Consider the following 22,705-nt stretch of genomic DNA (forward strand, 5'->3'; position numbering starts at 1 on the left):
CTCTCTCTTTACTTTTAAGGAAAGTGAAACTGCAGAGGGAATTTTAGGTGGGCAGAATATAATGACCAAAACTGGAATTTGCCTAGGACACCGTTGTTGACATCATGGTGTCAAATACTTCTAGTAAGGGGGTCATTCCAGGTGTGTAGATTGTGGTTTTCCCAATTATACATCCAAGTCCCTTGACCCTGCAGTGAGAACTGTGCACTCTCATAAATATAGATCACTCATGCTACATGAATGAATGATCTGTGAATGGTTTTTAGGTGAGGAGAAGAAGCTCTGATGATGAGAATACAGATGTACAATAACTGTTTTCCGTTATTAATATGCTTCGGTTTTGGTGGCCATTTCTGCAATGATGCTAAAATTACAACCCCTTTTCTAAACTCCTGTGAATAGTGCTATAGGATCTTTAATAGCAGTTGAAGATTCCTATACACTATTATTTTCCCCAAGCATTTAAATTTACGCTTCATAGGTGAAGTCCTGGCTCCATTGCAGTCACTGGGCTAGGATTTTGCCTATTATGTCATTGAAGAATATATTCTGAGCAGTCTGTAAGTTTAATGAAGGCAGTAAGCAGTAACACTTACTTATGTACACCTATTCAGTGATGCCAGAGGTTTGTTTAGACTAACGAGTTCCTCAGAACCTCACCTTTTGGACTAAAAATATATTATGTCTTGAAGTAAAGAAACTAATGCACAGGAGCTATGACACCAATTGCACACCAGTTTTTTTTCTGGGGGATTCCTAATTTGTAATTTTTAAGTTCTCCTTTTCCCACTGAAAGACTCCTTGAATTAAAAATCTTAATTGAAACAAAAGTTAACACCCTCCACCCCCTCAGATGTAAATATTGAACTTAATAGACCTCTGATATACTGTAGTGTTAAGACCTTCAACTGAATCAAACTACAAATTGTGTCCTGAATCGAGTTTGAAAAGCAATACGTATATTAATGAACCAGCAACAGGAGCACAAATCAGCCCACACCTATAATCACGCAGTTTTTTTCCTCCCCGTCCTTCCTTTTTTTTTTTTTTTTAATTTTTTTAAAGAAAAGAGAGAGAAGAAATAGTTTGCAAGAGAATTCCTGAGCCTGACATTCTGTAAACATGCTGGTGAGTGGTAACTTGAGAATACAAAGATGTTGAAATCCCATTTCCTGTACACAGGTTAGACAGTAGTGGCTAGGTAGGTTCGTACTTTGATGTAGTATGATTCAGCAAGTTCATTTTTTGAATAGTGGCTAAACGAGTTGCTAATTCTGACATATTTGGGTTGAAGTGACTTTTTTTTCGCTGTTGTAATAGTTCAGGAAATACTAGTTCTCACTTAATTTTTCCCTGTGTTCTCTCTTTATAATTCCCTTTTTGGTCTTGGAAGCAAATATTAGAATGTATTATAATGCAATGTCAGAATCAATGTAATAGGCCATTTCAGGGTGTATACAAATCATTTTAAAATAAAAAAATCTGATTCTCTCCCATCCCACCCCCCGCCAAATATACATTTATTTTTTGGGGAAACAATAATTTAAAATTTAAAAATCTACGTTCAAGCCAAAATTTACTATAATCTATAAAAATCATTTAAATTAAATATAAGTAATAGTTAAGTGGTAGGTGTTTGCTGCCAAAGTTTTAAATAAAATCAAACCACTGAACTTTTTGAAGTCACTGGCTAAGTACCTGGAACCAGGGTTTGTTGTAGTTCTAAACCACCTTTTGACACCAGTAGCCTCTTCTGCAGGTTTAGAGAGAATATTTTCTTCATTTAGGTTATTCAACTAGTTCAGTTTAAGGATGTCACTAGTCCATTCATAGTTGAGAAACCAATTGAGAGCTGAAAAAGCAGGGGAGCTTGTTTTTCCTTTTTCCAGTCTATGAATAAAAATGAGATGAGAGAATGAGACTTACTAGTTCTAAAATCTTGAAGGACAAAGTGACCAGAAAAAAACAGTTCGATTCACTAACTGCAATTACTTCCTTTATTTAGTAAATCCATTAGTTTTAAATGTAAAACATGTTTTGATAAACTCTTTTTCTTACATTTCCAGTACATCTAAGATCATTTTTACTAATTAAATAAAACAATTTTAAAATGTTGTTTTTGTGCATTCCAACTGAATTCCAGTTTCCATCCAAATGCAGCTTTACACAAATCACGAGCCAAAAAAAAAAAAAAAAAATTAATTGTAAATGAGAAACATCATTCACCATTTTCTAATAGAAGATGTAAAAATTAAGGATCTGAATAAATGTATGTTAAACTATACATAAATGTGCATAGATATTATGTACCCTCTGGGTTAGCAAAAAAGGGGACCAAATTACACCAACCAATGAGAATTAATCTTTCTTTAAGAAAATAACTAAAAAGTACAAATATAAAACAAGATTAAAATTGATATTTAAATAATGGTTTCCTGCCTGCTGATTTTTAAATCATGATTAAAATCAATTATTTAAATCACTTTAATTTAAATGAATCCACCCTGGGCCAAATATTATAAAAATGACTCCTTTACCCCACTCCCCCCCCGTTAGTATTTTTTTATACTTGTTGATGGGTTGGACCAGGGGTGGAAAAACTTTTTGGCCTGAGGGCCACATCGTGGTTGCAAAACTGTATGGAGGGCCGAGTAGGGAAGGTTGTGCCTCCCCAAACAGCCTGGCCCCCGCCCCCTATCTGCCCCCCTCACACTTCCTGTCCCCTGACTGCCCACTTCAGAACCCCTGACCCATCCAACACCCCCCTGCTCCTTATCCCCTGAAAGCCCCCTCCTGGGACCTCCTGCCCCTAACTGCCCCCCTGGGACCCAACCCCCTATCCAACCCCCCCCTGCTCCCTGAGTGCCCTGCACCCTATTCACAAACCCCCGTCCCCTGACAGCCCTCCTGGGACTCCCACACCTATCCAACGCCCACCCAGAACCTCCGCCCCATCCAACCGCCCCCTGCTCCCTGACTGCCCCCCTGACCCCTATCCAACCCCCCGCCCCCCTTACCGTGCTGCTCAGAGCAGCAGGAGCTCGTAGCCCCACCGGAGCCAGCCACGCTGCCTGGGAGGAGCGGCGGGCCAGAACACTGGCGGCGCTGCGGGAGAGGGGAAGGGGCTGGGGGCTAGCCTCTGCAGCCAGGAGCTCTGGGGCCGGGCAGGACGGTCCCGTGGGCTGGATGTGGCCCACAGGCTGTAGTTTGCCCACCTCTGGGTTGGACACTACATTCCAGGGGCTTGTGGCAATTCTTTTAAAAAGATGCCTTCGTTTCTCTGGAAAAATGAGAACTTGTGTGGAAGATCTTCACGTTCTGTATAAACTACACATGAAAAATAGCAGCTTATAATTATAATTCATATTTTAGAATCTCCTGTTTTCATCTTACTGAAAAGTAATATAGGGCCCATCCCTGCGACCCTTTCTTTACTAATGCAGGTAGTTCTGTAATCTCAATGGGACTACATGTGTAGGGGCTGCTGGATCAGGTCCATATTTGTGACAAGAACAATACTGGGGCCTAGTTGCAAAGCAGATAGTAAATCAGTTTCCTTCCTGCTTAATGTAATGATGATGTTCGTAGACATGGATTGCAAAGGGATTAATGGCCATTTAAGCACACTCAAAAGCAAACTGAAGCTGAGGGGCAGTTGATAACGACAAAAGGCCTTTATTGCAAATGCAGTTCAGTGCCATGAACTGCACTGTTACATAGGATAACTCTTTTATCCAAAGAGATTAGATTTTCTTGCTTTGTGAGGGTTTGAAAATGCTGTTTTACTGCTTTCTTTGATTTTCCACTTCCATCTCATTCAGGATGTGTATAGGACAAAAACTTCTTGAGGAAATGGCCTGAGTGGAAATGTAATTGGGTGCATGCGGTGCCAATAAGATTTGAAGAGGATAATAATTTCTCTGGGCTGTTACGGTCTTAAATCCTTTTTCTTGTTGTGTAATGCTGAGTTTCCAATCCATAGAATTTGAAGCAAAATATTTAAAGCAAAAAAATACTTTTGATTGTTAAACCAGTGTCAGAGCGGAATGGAAACTGGTTGATGAAATAGCTTGCATTACAAATGTTGCTTTCGTCCATGTGGTTGCTTCTGACAGGGAGGCTCAGAATATCAATGTGTTTTTAATAAACTGACAAACTTTTACAAATACTTCCCAGCTTATACATATCAGGTACTTCTCACCCCATGGGGGAAAAAATAGTGAGTAACTTTTCTCTAAAAGTGAGACGTCATCTAGCTACTTACCGATGGAACATTGTCATTTAGATGCTTTATTCTGTCGCTGCATGTTGTTTTAATTCTTTGAATATGAACAGGCAGTGACTCAACAAAACTGAGATCCTGCCAATATGACCCTTGTTGGTTTTAAAATATAGAAAACACACTTGACAGTGAGGATGCAGTCTGAAGTGTGGAAACACTGTCCAGGAATTGTTTTGGTCAGCCATATGTGTATTATTTCCTTTAAGTAAAAGACTTTTTAAAGGTAACTTTTAGGTCACCTATAGATGATCACAGTTTCAGTCTTACTAGTCACTCAATGTGCTGGAGACAAAGATAATCCTAGAATCCAACAAGGTGCAAGTTGGGAATCCAGGCCAAAAAAAAAAAAGGGGGGGGGAGGGTTTATATTTTTCTTAACTTTCATCATATCTTCTCACTGGTACATATAAAAATAACGCTACTTGTTTTAGTTGCCTGTTGATTCATAAATATGGATCTGCCAATATCAGGAAGAAAAGAGGGAAGTTGCTTGAGTTTAACAGCCCCAGCACATTGGGACTTTGCACTCATGTTTCAGCGCTGGAGGGGTTTTGAAATTCGGAATGGAATCTTTGGAATCCCCTCCCCCTTTTTTTTTTCTTTAATTGGGAAGGGGGAAGATAACCTAGATGACAAGTTCTTTAGTACAGGGAATTTAGCTTATTTGCCAAACACTGTTCATGCTTCTCTGTAAATAATAAATCTTGACCGTGTCCTTATTTCAGCATAGGCAATGCCCCAGGGCTTGGGTCCACCACCTTAATTGAGTCATTTAAACTTGTCTCCAGGGTAATATCATATTTATTACTGGAAAACTTACAGCTGATATCATGGGTCCATAGATCTCAATCTTTGCTGTATCGCATTTAAAGGGTTACCTTTCCTGTTTCAGCAACTAACTTTAGAGGTACCTTTTTTTTAACTGCCATAGATATTTTATATGCTGTACTTTTGCTGGGAGATATTTATGAGGGCATGCAGTTGCTGAGAGGTGGAAATGCATAGCATTTCTCTTTGGGTAACGGAATTCTGCTCTTCTGTTCCACTTGTGATTCTTTTCATATAAGTTTTCATCTCTGCCTACAGTGATGTGAGTACTGACTGCATTTCATTCTTGTGCTGACACTTATTCTCTTTCCCGTATCGCACAAAGCTGACCTCCATCTCAGCACCTTTCTTTAGGGCAGTCGTGGATGAGGTGTGGTCTCCTGGTGCAGCTGTCTGATCTTGCTTCGTGAGTCGTTCAGAATAGGCAATTCCAGTGATGTTAGGATTGGCATCCTTCCCTAATGACAGGAGGCTACGGTTATGTCTATATGTAAACTCCTGGTTCAGGAGCCAAATTAGCGATCGACATTACCCAGAAGAGCCACAGTTGTGTGAATTCATTGTTTCATATACTGTGGTACTATGTATTCATATTTAAACCGTATGGCAGGGGAACTATTTAGTTTTTATTATAGATATATATTCTCACAGCAAAATGACTGACCAAGTATTATTATTTTATCAACTACAGTTGGTTAATAACATAGTAAAAACATCCTGATTGGTTAATAATTAAATCACACAGTGTTTTAATATCATGTGCTACAAAGAGCTGCAGGAGATGCATTGAAGAGCCACTTGTGGCTCGAGAGCGAGTCTGAGTAACGCTGGTGTAGACACTCACTGCACTGATGAGAGTTCTGTTGCTGGAGTTAATCCAGCTCCCCGAGAGGCAGTAGCTACAATGCTTTCGTTGACCTAATACGGTCTGCACTGGGGGTTAGGTCAGCTTAACTGTGTTGTGCAGGGATGTGGATTTTTCATACCCTCGAGTGTGACGTCGCTGGGTTGACGTAATGTTTTAGTGTAGGCCTGACCCAATGCACCCTTTTCCCCCTAAAAAACCTTCATGTGGTGTTGCAGTGCATGCCGTCATGCCAAAAGGCAAGTACGCACTTTGTGAATTTATATAGGCTTTAACATAAATGTTGTTAGCTCAAAGAGAGGTGAGGCTAATGAGTCAGGTCACTGTGGCAAAATAAAATTTTAAGATACTTTAAGACCTGTTTTGGTTGAAACACTCAGTGTATCTATGTAGTGTTGTTACTTTACTAGCTATGAGTTGCTGTCCTTCCTCCACAGTAACAGAAATCCAGCCAGATGAAAAGAAAACTTAAAAGGAAAAAAGCATAAATGTTCCCATTTTAATATAACAAGTATTGGTGAGCACCATCAGCCGTTGCAAGTTGCCAAAGTTACAGCAGTATTTTTTCTTGTTCCTGGGTAACCTCTCTGAAATTCTTAAATATATCAGATTATTTTTCCTTCTTAACTGAGTATTGTCTGTATGTGGCTGCCCCCGTCCCTTTTAATTCAGATGTATTCTAAGATATGTCTCTGTCTATACTACAGAACTTCTGTGTTTGATTTTTGGTGGGAAGGAAGGCTGATCTTGTAAAGTATTAAACTGGGATTTGGGAGAGATTTGGATTCAGTTTGCAGCTCTGCCACAGATTTCCTGTGGGACTGTGAGCAAATCTCATAATCTCTCTCTACTCCAGTTCTCCATCTGTTAAATGGGAATGATAAAGCACAGACATGCTCTTCTCCGCTCCCTCTCCCTCCCTCCCCAAAAAAAACAAACCAAGGAGTATTCAGAAACACTTGTTCTTTTGGTATAGAGAGGCTACTATATTCAACCGCTGCTGACAGTATGCTCGTCATCTTGTGCTAACAGATGCTGGGTGCACCCTGTACGCCAGGTATTGAACACAGTTATGCCATATTCACAGTGGCCAATCAGCGTTTAACCACTGTTTAGGAGGGAGGGATGAAATTGAGCAAAGCAGTGTTTGACAGCCGGTGTTAAACATAGCCAGTTTAAGATTTTCAGCTGTCTTGGATGTGGTCTGTAACATTTTATGAATGCTCAGGCATCAGGTTTGTAGGAAACAGGGCACAGCCCTTCTAAATTGCATGAACACTCATCTCAGCGTGAGAAGTGCAGGCTTCTCGGTGTTGCCCAGAGGCAAGTATTGGCATACTCCTGTACTAACATTTTACTAGCAAAAGTGTTTGATACCTGTCCCTACGCTACCCACAGCGCAGGGTGGAAGTCCATGTTGCAGAATGTGTGGGACATGTTTCGAAGAGGGGGAACGGTAAAGATCACATCTAGAAAACTGGTTCTAAGGCACTTTTCTGATTTATGCTAAAACAGGGGACGTGTCGCCATGATGGCCAAAGCCTGATTTTAAAATTGGTTCAGCTAGTGCTGCTTATTTCTTTGTGGATAGGACCCTAATGTTCCAGGCATCAAAGTGGTCTTTGTTAAATTCCAATGAATAGTTGTTCATATTACACATACGAATGAGCATTTATGTATTGTGTGCGTATAAACACACAATTGTATAGTGGGGGAGTTCATATACATAGCGATATAGTTTCCATTTACACATAGACTTCACGCACCATGTAATACTTTCTCAAAATCTCATGCAATTTCAATACCCCAAAACTTCATTTATACATAACAGAAATCCAAAGTTAAGGTATCTTCCACCCCTGCAATGAAAATTTAACTCTGCCCCCTTCCAGCGCTGCTCCACATACTTGCAATCTGCCCTCACAGTTGCTACAGAACACTTGGGAAACAGAGCACGTGAGCACTGTAGGACAGCCTAACACATTTTCTTTACTAAAGCCTGGTCTCTTCTTAAAAGTTAGATTCACATAACCCTGAGCTTTATAGTTAAGCCAACCTAACCCCAGTGTAGATGCTGGAAGGTTGATGGAGGAATTCTGTTGTTGACCTAGCTACCACCACTCAGAAAGGTGGATTACCTAGAGCAACGGGAAAAACCTCTTCCGTTGCTGTAGGAAGTGGCTATGCTACTGCAGCACAGCTGTAGTGCTGTACCTATCGGGTTCTGGGAAGCAGGCGGGCAAGAGCCTACCCACTGCTTAAGGACCCCCTCTCCCCTAGCCTAAGGGGAGGATCTACAGGACCGGGATTTAGGTCATGTGTCACAAACAGGAACTACCTACATCTGGGCTACACCCATGCACTGAGCCTGCTCCACTCAAACCACTCCAGATTGCTACGTTACACCTTCTTCTCCCCTTGCCCTGAAGATTCCTTCTGAGACCTTGCCTTCACTTACCCCTCTCTAAGCCCCAGAGACCACTGTTGTGTATGTCAGAGTACTGACAATCCCCATGGGGAAAAAGACACCCCTGTGCACCTCTGCTGACACAACCAACATAATTAATCATTGACATAAAGCATAATTGCTCTCTCTCTCTGTATACATGTGGCTCTGTTCATATCGTAGTGACAATTCTTGCCAATCTGCTCAAACTAATCCTTCCACCATTCAGTACAGTTACACCTAGCTCAGGGAATGCAGCTGGAGAGCGTGCAGATAAATGCTGGAACTCAAAGCTGTAGAACACAACACAAATGATGGAGCATTCTCTTTGTCCCTCCTCAGTCTGCTTACTGTAGACTCCTAGATTTTTAAGGCGAGAAGAGACCATTTGGTGGTCTAGCTTGACCTCATGTATAACACAGGCCAGAGAATTCCAGTTACTCCTGCATTGAGCCTAATATATGTGATGGACTAAAGCCCCCTGTCTTGATCTGAAGCGATGAAGAATCTACGACTTCTCTTGGTAGTTTAACCTTTGCACCACCCTTACAGTGGCTTCTGCCAGCTCTAGGGCTGAGAGTGGAGCAGCAGAGTTAAAATTGTGTTGCAGGGTTGGTCTGTATTACTTCACTTAGTATTTCTAGAAGTTTAGTCACTCTCCACATTGTGGAAGGGCCCAAGAAACCACCACCAGGCAACCTTAACTATCCATTAATGAAGTTTTGGGGCATTTAATTTCCATAATTTAAAACAAATAATTTTCAGCATCATCATGTACCATAGCCCAGCTATGCCCATTTAGTGCCTCTGGCTCCTTGGTTACGATTATCCTGGCACAGAATGCACTGGCTCCATGTTAGTCCCTTCAGTGCCCCGACTCATCTCCCATCTTCCTGCCTGTATAGCAGGGCTGGTTCTCCCTCCTTCGCACAGAGAAGAAGGTGTTGGTATGAGACCCACAAGTTGAGGAGCTGGGCCGAGGATGCAGGGACTAGCATGAAGTCACTGGGGACATGTTTTGGAGAGAGGGGACAGACATTGGGGATGCATGGATGTGGGTGATTTTGGAGGACAGATGAACATACCCAGCATGCCCCACTACACAGCTCTGACCCCCTTATTTTCATTCCGTTCTTCCCTCTGCTGCTCCAACAACTGCCCACATTCCCCTTCTCTGCTTAGACCCCCCCCAGCTCCCTGAATTCCCGCCAGCTGCTTAGACTCTCCCCTGCACTGCTCCAGTATTCCTGCTATCATGCCCATGGCTCTGACCACCCCCACCCCCAACTACTCCAAGCCCCCTCACCCCCACTCCCGTACTCTCCTACTGCATTGAGCACCTCCACATGCCAGCTGCACCTTCCATGTTTCTGGTAAGCTTGGAGTGGCCATGGGGAGGTGGGAATGTGGTGGGGCTGTGAAGAGGGTATGTACCAGATGGAGGCAGGGAGATGCTGAGTCCCTCCCCCAGATCTGGGCTGAGTTTATGAGGAAAGGGCTCTATCCATCTGCCTGCATCAGGAGGCTCAGAGAGTCATGAAGGGGACCATTATCTCAATATGATGATTGCAGCTGAATGAGAACGCTTCATGGAGATTAACGTGACCTGAAATCATAGCTCTGAGGCATGTGAACTAGAGCTAAGAGAATAATTGCGTTCTTTGTTTTTGGCATTTGGTGGTCTCTTCCCCAAATATTGGTTTTGGGGCAAAACTTTAGGGGGAAAACACTGCTGAATGCAGGTAGAGAGTAAGGTATGGGCAGAAGACACATTCTCTGAAAACTACTAGGCGGTAGGACTTGACCTCACACTGCATAGGTGCGGCTCAGGTTCAGTGACCCCAAGCAGGTCACCCTGAGACACCCAGTTATTGTGAAAAGACTCCCTGAAAACCCTCTGGCTTCAACAGAGCCCTAATCTTGCTGCACGGGCACATTTCACCCTTTTAGGCACATCAGTTTGGCACATGCCAATCTGGATTTATAAACTGTACCCTTCAGTATAACTGCCCAAAGAGGCAATGGATGCCAGGCATTAGGTGGGATAAATCCTGGGTGGGTGAGATCAATGTTTGGAGTATTAGAATAATAGTTTGAGCCCCAGGTGTGTGGAAAATAAGTTAGAACCAGGTCATTTTATAAAATGTCGGATTATTAGGGTGGCTGTAATCCCTGGAACCCTTTGCTCAAATGACCCCAGCTTTGGACCACTAACCCTCTCTCTCTCACCTCCATGAGGCACAGCAAATATCAAGAGAGTCTGAATCATCATGTGGATTGTAGAGTACTTAGAATGGTCGTCTTTTAAACAGTAAGCAGCTCTCAGCTGTAAGCACAGCAGAGCTGTCGCTTTGCTATAATACACTTTAATACAACAATTGGCAAAGCATGGGAAGCGATAGCATCAGGAGGGAACTTACCTTCTCAGCACAATAACTGGAGAAAACAACCTTATATAGAACGATGGTGGATGTTATCATTAATGCTCATCTGTGTTGTGCAGAAGTGGAAAATATTTTTGTGCTGAGCTAACAGAGAGGCATATCCTGATTCAGCTTAGTCAAAATAGCAGATCCTTGCATGCACTTGTATGTGCTTGTCCGAGTTTCTTTTGCTATGGAAATTTAAGTCTCAAGAAAGCTTTTGTCTTGCTTTGTAAAGAATACTTCTCTTTGTTATTTTTAACAGAATGGAGCCTTTTTTGTCTGTTTTCCTTGGATAACAGTATTACTGAAGATAGTGGGTCAGAAACTCTGGTCAAGTTCATTCTGTTGTTTCTATTGTTTACTAGCTTTAGAGTTTCCTTTCCCCTTTTCCAACTTGCTCTCCGCTCTGTCCCTCACTTCACCGGGCTTTGTTTTTTCTTCAGTTAAACATTAAATAAAAAGGGAAATTAGGTTATTTATTAAAAGTGAAAGAGGCTTCTATACTTTAGCTTTTATTCCTAAGTAACGCGAAGAGAGGGGTTTTTAGCCTGCTTTTCCTTGGCTCACCATAACACTGGGGAGCTCCATAGGTCAACCCATGCTTTGCATTCTTTCAGTGGAACAAAGACAAGCTTTGTTTCCCCCTAGGTGAGTTTTGTTGGAGGAACTCATTCAAAGTAAAGAGAATAATAGGACTTCATTGTCAAAAATTTAATGCCAACAAATAAGTATGGATTATGACTGTTTTCTTGGAAATCCTCAGAGTATCACGGCTGTGGTTCACTGATACTACCACAGCATGGTGTAATGAGCAGTGTCTTGTTTATAATGTAATTTATAAAATATAAATGGCTGTGTAATTCCTCATTTAAAATTTTTGCATCACCATTCAAAAGCTAAATGTTTGTTTATATAGATTGTCTCTTGGCTTCATGGTTTCGGAGTGGGGGAGAAAGGAAACCTTCCAAATTCAGTCTGAATGTATCTAATATCATTATACCTATCTGAGTTTGCAAAATGGCCCCAAAAATTGCTCTGAATTTTGAACTGTTCGAATTCGTCTCAGTGGCTGTCAGCTTGGAAGTTTAATGATGACGATTTAAATGTCATCATGGTTAACAATTTCACTGCTGAATGTTTTAGCAGGAGTATCAAGTTAATGTGCTTTTCCATCACTTTTGGGGTGTGTAGAGGCAAGAATCAGGAATGGTGGCAGTGGAGCAGATAATGCTGATAAATATTGAATGAGGAATTAAAGACCTCCACCCACTCGATGACGATGATACATTAATCCCCTTTGTCCTTGACTAAAAAGGGAGTGAAGGGGGAGAATGTACTGATAGCCTTTGGTTGCCTTCTGGGTGCCCCAAATCAAAACTGCTTCCCTGAATGGCAAGTTCCAGCTGTCATATCCTTTATGCCTTGTCCCCTCCCCTGCACCTCCAGTTCACATTTCTCATACAAAAGCCTATGGCACACTGAAAACTAAGGAACAACTAAAATTAATTTATGTGTGTTCCTTTTTTAACAGGTAGTAATATTGTTTTTAGGTTACTTGTCAAAAGTGATCAGTTGCTACGGTCTTTGTACTTAGAAGTTGCCACCTTTATAGGCTTCCACATTCACATAAAGACCTGGTTGGCAAGATTGCTGTATGTAACAGTTTTACTCTACATTACTTATTCTTAATTATTGTTATTTCTTTTGTAATGTAACTTTTGGAAAGGAAGCTCAGATATTAGGTTTCAAGATTTTTTTTATTTCTCCCTCTGTCCCCCTCTTTTTTTTTAACAAGGGATCTCGAAGCCAGAGCACAGAGTGAGTTCTTTCGGGCCTTTTTCAGACTGCCGGGGAAGGAGAAGCTACATGAAGTTGCAGACTGTTCTCTGTGGACTCCATTTAATCGCTGTCACACTGCAGGAAGGATGTATACTTCAGACAGCTATATCTGTTTTGCCAGCAAAGAAAGTGGGTGTTGCAATGTTCTCATCCCCCTTAGAGAGGTAGGGTCTGCTGATTGATTTTAATTTTACACTGTGCCTGTTTTTTTCTGATCCAAACCACTGCTGTCAACTAACTTAGCTGAAAAACAGTTGTTTTCCATAGGAAGGAGATGTGTGGAAGAGAGTTGCAATATGTTTTGTTCCTATCTTCATTAGCAGATGAATTTCTATATGGCAGTTGGGTGAGGTAACACATTTCTCAAAGTAGTATTGCCGATTAATACAGTGTGATGTAACAGAAAGGCACCTTGCAAAACAAGAGATTGATCTATCCAAGGAATAATTGCTATTGGCAGTAATAGTGGCCCAAATTCTCCCAATCCCCCCTCAGTAGGCAGGGGGATGTGAACTGGGAAAGTCCCAAGGTAGAGGTATGGAAAGAGGGAGTGCCAGTTTTATTTATTTTATGAACTGTGGTAGCACCCAAACGTTTCAAGGATTGGGGCCCCATTGGGTGCTGAACACACATGCAGATAAGATACAGAGGCATCTTTCCCTCCATTCCATGCAGTCTTCCCCCAACCAAGCCTGTGGGGATTCCACACACAAGGGACTACTGATTGGCAGTGGATTGTCCTGTGGAGCTGAGGGAAGCAGGGGGCTCTGGATGCAGTGCCGACACACAGGTCTCCAACACAGACACGATAGTCCAGTCTTTTAAAAAAGACTTGTACGTTTTTATCTAATGGAGATTTTTGGAGACAAAATTTACTTCTTGGCACTCTGGTGTAGAATCAATAGAATTGGTTTCTGCTTTCAGCAGAATTAAGTGGCATTTCCCCCTCACTGCAAGAAGTCTGGCCTTCAAGTATTATGAACATTTCAGTATATTTCATTTAGCCTTTGTCTGGCTCATGGATGGCAAGTAATAACTGCCAATCAGCTATTTTAAATGCACTGGAGTGGGATGCTGATTGATTTTTAAATATTTTTTTTTCAATCCCTGTGCCTGCAGTTGTGATCTCTTAATGATGAAGCTCTACTTTCATCCTGAACCAATAACAGCAACTTCTAAATGGTATCCTGACCCTAGCAGTGACTTGTAGTGACACAGCATCTGAAAACTTGTGGAAAACAAGTGGTGTAATGTACATAATTGGAGACAAAGGCTTTTTAATTTCATATCTATCAAAAACTGTTAGGCTCACAGGGTTAAAAACTTAATTCAATGCTATTGGTCAGAAACTCTGTATTTCCTCAAGAATTTGGTTATGTTGATCCCATTCCAATTGTTGTTTTAAATGTCGGCAAAACCATAGCTGTTTGCCAAGATTTTAAAAAGTAGCATAATGATTCTGAGTGCCCAGTTTGGGATAACTTAATCTGGCATGAACGTCCGAAGGTGGGTGCTCAGATTTTTGAAAATCAGGCTTCTTTAAGATGTCTTAAGTTGAGCATTCAAAATCACAAGTTACTCTTGAAAATCTTTAGACTGAAGGGGGTAAGGTCATCTGTCTAAAGTAAAGAAAATTTAATCGGTCTTGATCTTTAGGATGTATCTGACCATTTAGACAATCTGAATAGTCATAATATCAGTGTGCAAAGAAATATATCCCTTTATGTACATTTCAGTGCATGTACACTATATCAGGGAGTGTATTTGAATGGTGACTAATACATTTTCTGTCATGTTTTTGGAATAGGTGGTTAGTATAGAGAAGATGGAGGACACTAGTCTGCTTCCCAATCCCATCATTATTAGTATAAGGAGCAAGATGGCCTTTCAGTTCATTGAGTTGAAGGACAGGGATAGCATGGTGGAGAACCTGCTTCTGAGACTAAAACAAGTCAACACCAGCAACCCAGTGCACTATAACTGCTTGGAAAAAAAAGAAACGGTACTAAACATTTGATCTGTTTCAAATTGCATAATGATGATGATACTTAGCCTTTTGTTCAGCATCTCCTAAAATCATAACTAGGGCAGAAAATTGGTTGGAAGCCTGTGATTAAGGACAGGATTAGAATTCAAATGATGGTGACAAACTATAGAAATGGTTTGAAATAAATAGGATGAAATTTAATAAGGACAAATGCAAAGTACTAAGAAGGAATAATCAATTGCACAAATACAAAATGTGAAATGGAAGGAGTACTGCAGACAAGGATCTGGGAGTTATAGTGGATCACCAACTAAATATGAGTCAACAATGTAATACTGTTGCAAAAAAAGCTAACATCATTCTGGGATGTGTTAGCAGGAGTGTTGAAAGCAAGACACAAGAAGAAATTCTTCCTCTCTACACAGTGCTGATAAGGCCTCAACTGGACTATTATGTCCAGTTCTGGGCACCACACTTTGGACAAGGTGTGGACAAATTGGAAAAAGTCCAGATGAGAGCAACAAAAATGTTTAAAGGTCTAGAAGACATGATCTATGAGGAAAGATTGAAAAAACTAGGTTTGTTTAAGAGAATGAGGGGGGACATGATAAGTGTCCTGCGACGTAAAAGATCCTTAAGAAAAGGAGGGTGATAAATTGTTTTCCCTGGGGACGGGACAAGAAGTAATAGGCTTAAAATGCAGCAACGGAGATTTAGGTTAGTTTGGGAAAACTTCCTAACTATCAGGGTGGTTAAGCACTTGAACAAATTACCAAGGGAGGTTGTGGAATCTCCGTCATTGGAGGTTTTTAAGAACAGATTAGACAAACGCCTGTCAGGGATGGTCTAGAAATGTAGTTCTGCCTTGGGGCAGGGGACTGGACTAGATGACCTGTCGAGATCCCTGCCAGTCCTATGTTTCTATGATTCTGTGATTTACAATTTACGAGTAACTTCTTACGGATTAATGTAATGAGGTTTTTTCCTATGGTGTTTATAAACTGTAGGCTAATTAACTGTGTGTTTGGTATAGTATCTTTTGAATTAATCTATAGTAAATTCTTTTCTACTGTATTGTATAAACCATCAGGGTATTTTATTCTTTGTGCAGGACCAAAAATGCTCAATATTTAACCAGGAAGCTAAGAAACACTGAGTGACAGATAACAAGTACTTGCTGAAGTGAGAGCATTACTGCTTGTATTTCAAAAGGTTTTCCTGGGACAGTCTTGGGGAAGAAAGTTGGGACTCTAGGAATCCCAAGTGGGAGTGCAGGGCGGAGCATGACACTTCGATATCCTAGAGGATTACAGGCAGTTTCAGTCTGAGTGTCAGTTCTCATGACCTCAAAGACTTGGGATTCAGCTAAGCTGCCAGGAACTCAGCATTTTTCAGGAAGTAGCATTTCTACCCTTCCCTTCATGTCTCTAGGAGGCCTCTCCCACATGGTGTCTCCCCACTGAGGAATAAGGCTGTGGAGAACTTCCCTCCCCTCACATCAGGGGGCCTTCAGACTTCTCCTTGTTCACTTTCCTGTGTTGTTCCTCCCCAGTATGAAAAATCAGTCTTTTCCTTAAACTAATGCTCACTCTGTTTCAAAAATCATCCGTCCTTCCCCACTCCCCTCAATCAATTCAGTAACTGTTTCTGGTACTCCAAAAATTCACTAATTATTTGATGTGAAAACTGACCTGCCACAGGTTGAATCCTGGGCTGCTGCCTGGTTACCTTCTAAGGCCTCACCATAGCTAACTTTCCACTACCTGCACGATAATCCCACTTGGAACTCAACCCCGGGAGACACGGGATGATCTGTATGTGTCTGTCCTGGAGCTCTGGCTACCGCGCTAGGGTGTTGGGACAGTTTATAAAAACCTGGGATTGTTCCCACTAAATCCAGGCTATGGAGTAGCATAGTTGTAAAGGCTACTAGCTAACTTGTCTCTAAAAAAGAATAGAAAAACACTTCCTGTTCCTTCCTAAAAAATATGGGGGAAGGTAGCAATGGAGTCCTGATCTAGTGGTGCTGATCACCTACAGCTCCCATTGACTTTACGTAGTGACTGCACGTGCTCAGCAAAACTACTAATTAGTCCATTCTTAATTAGGTGCCTAACTGTGGATCTTGGTACTTAATTTTAGGTAAAAATTTTCAAATTTGGGCAAAAGTTAAGACTATAACAAAGTTACCTGCTTCACTAGTTTGTGTTGGCTCTTGTTGTCTCAAACATTATACATACAGTACAGTTTTTTAAACTCTTTCCAAAAATTATTTTTTCTTCAATTCTATGTTGCAAGAACTCTCTCGTGTTTCATTCAACATGTGTGTTCAGTGACTGCGAGTCCCGGGATTTGGGAATGGTGGCGTCCCAAAGCAAAGATAAGAGTGAAGGTGAAAAGGAGAGCAGTCATTTGTTAAATGCAGAGGCACTAAGATCAGTGTTTCACCAGTCCGGAGCTGAAGGGAATGACTTTAGGATGGTATGTACAGCTGGGGTGCAGTTGTAAAGTAGCTTTTAAAAATAAGCCTTAAAAATAACTATGGTAACTCGTTTGGCCAAACCCTCTCTCTTAATAAAGTGAACTATATATAGCCAGGAAAGTGTAAGTGTGGTTGTGTGTGTTTTGAGTTTAAACTATAGTAAGCTTCTTTGTTTGTTCGTTTGTACAACTTTGCCTGCCTGGCTCTTTTCTCATCCCACCCCCAAAATATTTATTTACCACCCCTCCCCCAATACGTAAAAACTGGTGTCTCTTCACACTCTTCCTTTCACATGATGTCACAACCACAAATGTGTGAATTTTTGAAAATAGTGTTTTGATAGAGAGGAGGTGTTGGATCCGTCTGCATAGTTGCAGCACTTGTACTTTATCAGGCTTTCTTATTACTACTGCCTCTCAGCAGTGCTATCTTACCAGAGTTGTAATGAGCTAGTGGATCAAGCAAAGGACTCATAGTATTCCTGGTAGCAGTGTAGCTCTCCCTTTAAAAAGCAAAACAAAACTAGCTTTATGGGCCTGTGGAGTCCACAGTTGTCTCTGCTCCCTCAGACTCCCAATTGATTTGGGGAGCCTGGTACAGTTATTGTCAGTGCTACTATCATTTAAAATAAGTTGTTTGCCCTTTTACTTGTGATCTTTAGGATAATCATGGTTATTCACAGTCACAAGAACTAATCTTTTGGGTCTGTGAGAACCATGGCTGGAGATTTCTTGAAGGCTTTTTGGGAAGCCTTCTGTCCACTTCATGAGTGTGGGAAAGGGGCCCTGCTGCCCAGGCTCCCCCAATGAATGTCGAGCTGCTGCAGGCTCCTTCTGAGAAGTAATTGTGACCTCTGGCAGCTTTGTAGTGAGAGAAAGCATGAACTAGTGGCCAAAGCACAACACTAGCACCTCCTCTCCCCAGCTGCAGAGTGGAGCTGCTTCAGCCTAAAGGCTGTGAGAGAGGAAAAAAAAGGACCAGTGGATCCCTATGCTGCACTAACTCGCAGGCAGTCCCAATGGAGCTGGGCTCTGGCACACAGTGGGGCTCTCATTGTCTTGCCTAGTGTTGCTCTTCCCTTGGGCTGTGGGACTGCACAGGTTCCTCCCCAAGGGCAGAATGGGGCAGAATTTGCCCCTTAAAGTAGATCTCCCATGTCTATTACCACATTTTTTGGTCCAAAAGAAATCCTTATGAAAGAGGAAAATTGGGGGTATTTAACATTTTTTGTATATTAGACCTTGAAAGCACACTGCTTGTTTTAAAACGTATCCTCTGATTTCCAGTCCAGAGAACAAATAAAAGAGAGATTATGGAATGACCATTTTGCAGAATATGGCAGAACTGTGTGTATGTTTCGCACAGAGAAGATTAGAAAACTTGTTGCAATGGGAATCCCAGAATCTTTACGAGGCAAACTCTGGCTCCTCTTTTCAGGTGAGAACTCTGTAATACATCTTGGATATAGCCAGGATCCAGGGCTGAACGTAACTACAGATGCAGTTAGGCAAGAAAGCTCCATAAGATCGTTCTTCAGCAAAGGAACACTGTGTCCAAGCTGGATATTTTGGCACGTAATCCCATCACATTCTCTAGTGGAAAGGAAGGAAGGATTGGTGCTCAGCTACTGTTGGGATAGTATCTGTATAAATACCTAGATAGAACAGTAAGATATTTTTATTTTGTGTCTCATAACTGGTTAGTGGTGCGCAGAAATAATGGCAATTTTGTCAATGTAATTAGCATAAAATGCCATCATGTCTTTATGAAATAATGTTCTTTTTAAAGCAACAATTAGACTATAATATAAGTATTGATTTAATCTGAGCTAAATCTAACTATTTTGAAGTTATGACATCTTTAGATCTACAGTGCTGCTGCTTCCCTTAAAGCACTGGCAGGAATCTATAGCTGGAAAAGACTTACCAAGTAAATTTGTTCATTGCCCTGTCTGAGCAGGATTGTTTTCTACAATGTGATCTCCAATTTGTCGGGTCCAGTTTCAGACACATTTGCAAGGATTACATACTTTTATTTTTGGAGTTTTTTCTTTTTGAACATTACATTCAATACTGAATAAATTTATCCTAGCAATGCTTTTAGCAGGGGATGTTTCACAGTACAAAGTCAGTACCAAGCGGTTTTTTCTTCTACTGTGTGATTTAGGCTTTAGTAATAGCTGTTTCATTTTCTATGCAAACATTGCACCTTGGAAAATCAGTACTAGTATTTTATCTCCTTTTTAGGTTCAGGGGTTTACTAAATGCAAGTAATGTCTAATTTCATAGACCTTTGGGAAAAAAACCTCTTCACGTTTGTTCTTTTGATAAACAATTCACTTAATGACATTATACTGTACCTGAAATCCTCTTTTAACCTCCTCATGTTTTCCTCTTACTGCTGCCTTCAGATGCTGTAACTGATCTTGCCTCCCATCCTGGTTACTACGGAAATTTAGTGGAGGTGTCAATGGGCAAGTGTTGCATAGCAACAGAGGAGATTGAACGTGACCTGCATCGCTCATTGCCTGAGCACCCAGCCTTCCAGAATGAAACTGGGATAGCAGCCTTGAGGAGAGTTCTGACAGCTTATGCACATAGGAACCCCAAAATAGGATACTGCCAGGTGAAGACTTATTAGCATGTGGAAAAGTATGTTAATGCTCTCTCTCTCTAGAGGAATTCTCTGCTTACTCAGTTTTGTTATCTCCTCTGTGTGTTTTGCAATGGCGTTGTTATAAATAACATGCTTTGATTTATTGCATACATAATGAAAGAATAATTTAAATGTTGTGTAGTTTTACTCTGAAAAACGAGTATGTAAAAATGGCCCTTTCTGACTCAGACTTGTACCCTGTGTATGTTCAGAATTTTCATTGAGAGTCAAAAATAAGTTCCCACTACTGTTGTTAGTGCTGAGTGCAAGTTATCTCATGCAGTGCTCAGCCAGTGAGCAAAGTAAACCATCCTACGAAGATGAGCTTCACATAGGGGACCCTGTGCGGGGATTTGGTAAGCTGAAATCCTCCTCTTCCCAGACTGGTGGCAAGTACATAGCACCAGTGCAGTGTAATTGCAACCTATTGGCTCTAATAATGTCTCCGCCTCCCCTCATGAGTTCTGACCAGGGGAGTAGTGTAGTTCTAGACCCATGAGCCAGCTCCCTTATCTTCCATGCAGACACCTCTACAGAGGCAAAAAACCCCATGTTATGACACGGATGCCCATTTTGCGTCTTGACAAATATAATGCTGTGTTTTGCATAGTTGGTTCATGTTGCCCCATATGAAAAGTGGCATGTATGAACTTTCAAATCCCCCTATGGCTTAAATTCTTAGCTGGATTGCAATAATATAATTAGTCTCTCCCCTTCTCTCCCTCAAAATTAATATCTCCACAGTAAAGAGAGCAGTGTTCTGTGGTAAGCTGTCAGACTGTGGGAGCCCTGGGGGTGAAAGGCATTTCTCCTGCCAATTAATTAATGTTTTATCTGAAAAGTTTTATTGTTGTTTTTTAAAGCAGCCCTGTTGTTGGAGAAAGGGGTGGTTCTGCAGCTAATACATCCCATTTTCTTCTTTGACTTCATAACAGTCTATGAATATTTTGACCTCTGTGTTGTTGTTGTATGCCAAAGAGGAGGAAGCTTTTTGGCTGCTGGTTGCTGTGTGTGAGAGGATGCTGCCAGATTACTTTAATCACCGAGTGATAGGTAAGCTTGTCTCTCTCCCACTCTTTCACTGAAATATTACTCTGAGAATGAGGGAGTGAAATACTGCAAGGCACCAGGACGAGAAAAACCTTCCAATTCGGATTTTGTTTACAGCTGTGCAGAATACCGTGTGTGAATTGGTATGTGAGAGCACCATTCATATTTGTAAAAAAAGAACAGGAGTACTTGTGGCACCTTAGAGACTAACCAATTTATTTGAGCATAAGCTTTCGTGAGCTACAGCTCACTTCATCGGGCATCCGGATGTAGCTCACGAAAGCTTATGCTCAAATAAATTGGTTAGTCTCTAAGGTGCCACAAGTACTCCTTTTCTTTTTACGAATACAGACTAACACGGCTGTTACTCTGAAACCATTCATATTTGTGTAATTGCTGTTTGCTCATTACAGGTTTCACTGAGTCTGTCTGAAATATTTCAAGATTAGTAAAAAAAAAAATTACAGAAGTACATCTCGGCTTTGCAGTCATTTTCTTTTGCAGATCAGGGAGATGGTCCATTTATACCGCAAGTGTTAAACCTTGCACACTTTTAATTAAAAACAGGCTAGCTACTTGCTAATCTGTGTTACTGTAAAGTATTGAGTGTTATTGGGATGTTTCCCCCAGCTGTATGGGTGGCATATGTAAGGATATGTTGTGGTAATTATCTCGTATCTGACATGCCTGTGATATCAGGGTGCTGGAGGAATATAGGATTGTGTCTAAAATTACCCTGGAGAAAGAGCTGATCTAAACCCTGTGTTTCTTGGGCTTCAGAGTATACAGTGGTGGGAGAAGCAAAGTTGGGAAATGGTAACTTCCACCCTTTATGCATCTTGTGCTCTACAGTGTGCCATGCCGGATGTGTCTGCTTGTTCTGCAGCGAAGGTACCTTTAAGACACAGTAGGTCAAACTTTCAGAAATGTGCATTTAAGTTGCTTGTGTGAAAAGGTGTAACTACATGCATAGTGCTTGGCTGCAGATGCAATGACCCGTTTTATACACTAACCTTAGGCATGTACTGTTAAAAAAAAAAAAAAAATTCCGTTGTTTGCACTTGCTTGTCCTTCCCAAACTGTTTTTTAAATTGAAGCTATTTGCTTTATGTTGAGTTTTATTCATTTTTCTGTCTTTACTGCTAGCCTTAGTGCTTGTATCCCCTGGTCACTGAATAGGGATAAGTGCAGGCATTTAGTTTAAGTGAGAGGAGTATTGCTCTAGGGTCAGCTAGCAGAAAGGTTAATGGTGTGGTAGTTGATACCACCTACACAGTGGCAAAGTGTTTCATTCTCAGCTGGTGATTGGGCACCGTTGTGTCCCATCAGTCAGAACCTGCTCCTCAACTGCGAACATGGCTTTCACTACCATTTTGATGCTGATGACCCGCAGGTCTGCCTCTCAACTCTAGATTTGCCTCCTTCCATCCAAACTAAAATCTCAGCCTGTCTTTCTGATAGCTCCTTGTGGCCCTCCAGCCGTCAACTAAGGCAGAGGTGGGCAAACTACGGCCCGCGGGCCACATCCGGCCCATGGGACCATCCTGCCTGGCCCCTGAGCTCCTGGCTGGGGAGGCTAGTCCCCAGCCTCTCCCACGCTGTTCCCTCTCCCCCATAGTGATGCTGCCGTGCGGGCAGCACTCTGGGCGGTGGAGCTGTGCATTCCTGCAGGGCAGAGCATCCGGCTCTGGCCGGGCAGCACGGCTCCACACATGCTGCTCTGAGCGGCATGGTAAGGAGGCTGGGGCCAGGGGGGTTGGATATGGGACAGAGGGTCCCGGGGGGGCAGTCAGGGGACAGGGAGTGGTTGGATAGGGCAGAGATTCGGAGGGGAGGGGGGAGGAA

General features: G+C 41.7%; 1 protein-coding gene across 1 annotated transcript in view; it reads left to right on the forward strand.

Moving 5' to 3' along the window:
- Positions 1-22,705, forward strand: part of TBC1D8 (TBC1 domain family member 8) — a 73,941-nt gene that overhangs the window by 38,880 nt on the left and 12,356 nt on the right. The window contains exons 6-11 of the mRNA XM_077814505.1: positions 12,643-12,850; positions 14,494-14,688; positions 16,972-17,154; positions 18,442-18,592; positions 19,566-19,780; positions 20,746-20,863. Coding sequence (XP_077670631.1) covers positions 12,643-12,850; positions 14,494-14,688; positions 16,972-17,154; positions 18,442-18,592; positions 19,566-19,780; positions 20,746-20,863 — 1,070 coding nt within the window. The remainder of the gene's footprint in view (positions 1-12,642; positions 12,851-14,493; positions 14,689-16,971; positions 17,155-18,441; positions 18,593-19,565; positions 19,781-20,745; positions 20,864-22,705) is intronic.

Source organism: Eretmochelys imbricata, chromosome 1 (genome assembly GCF_965152235.1).
Source record: "Eretmochelys imbricata isolate rEreImb1 chromosome 1, rEreImb1.hap1, whole genome shotgun sequence".
Lineage (NCBI taxonomy): Eukaryota > Metazoa > Chordata > Testudines > Cheloniidae > Eretmochelys > Eretmochelys imbricata.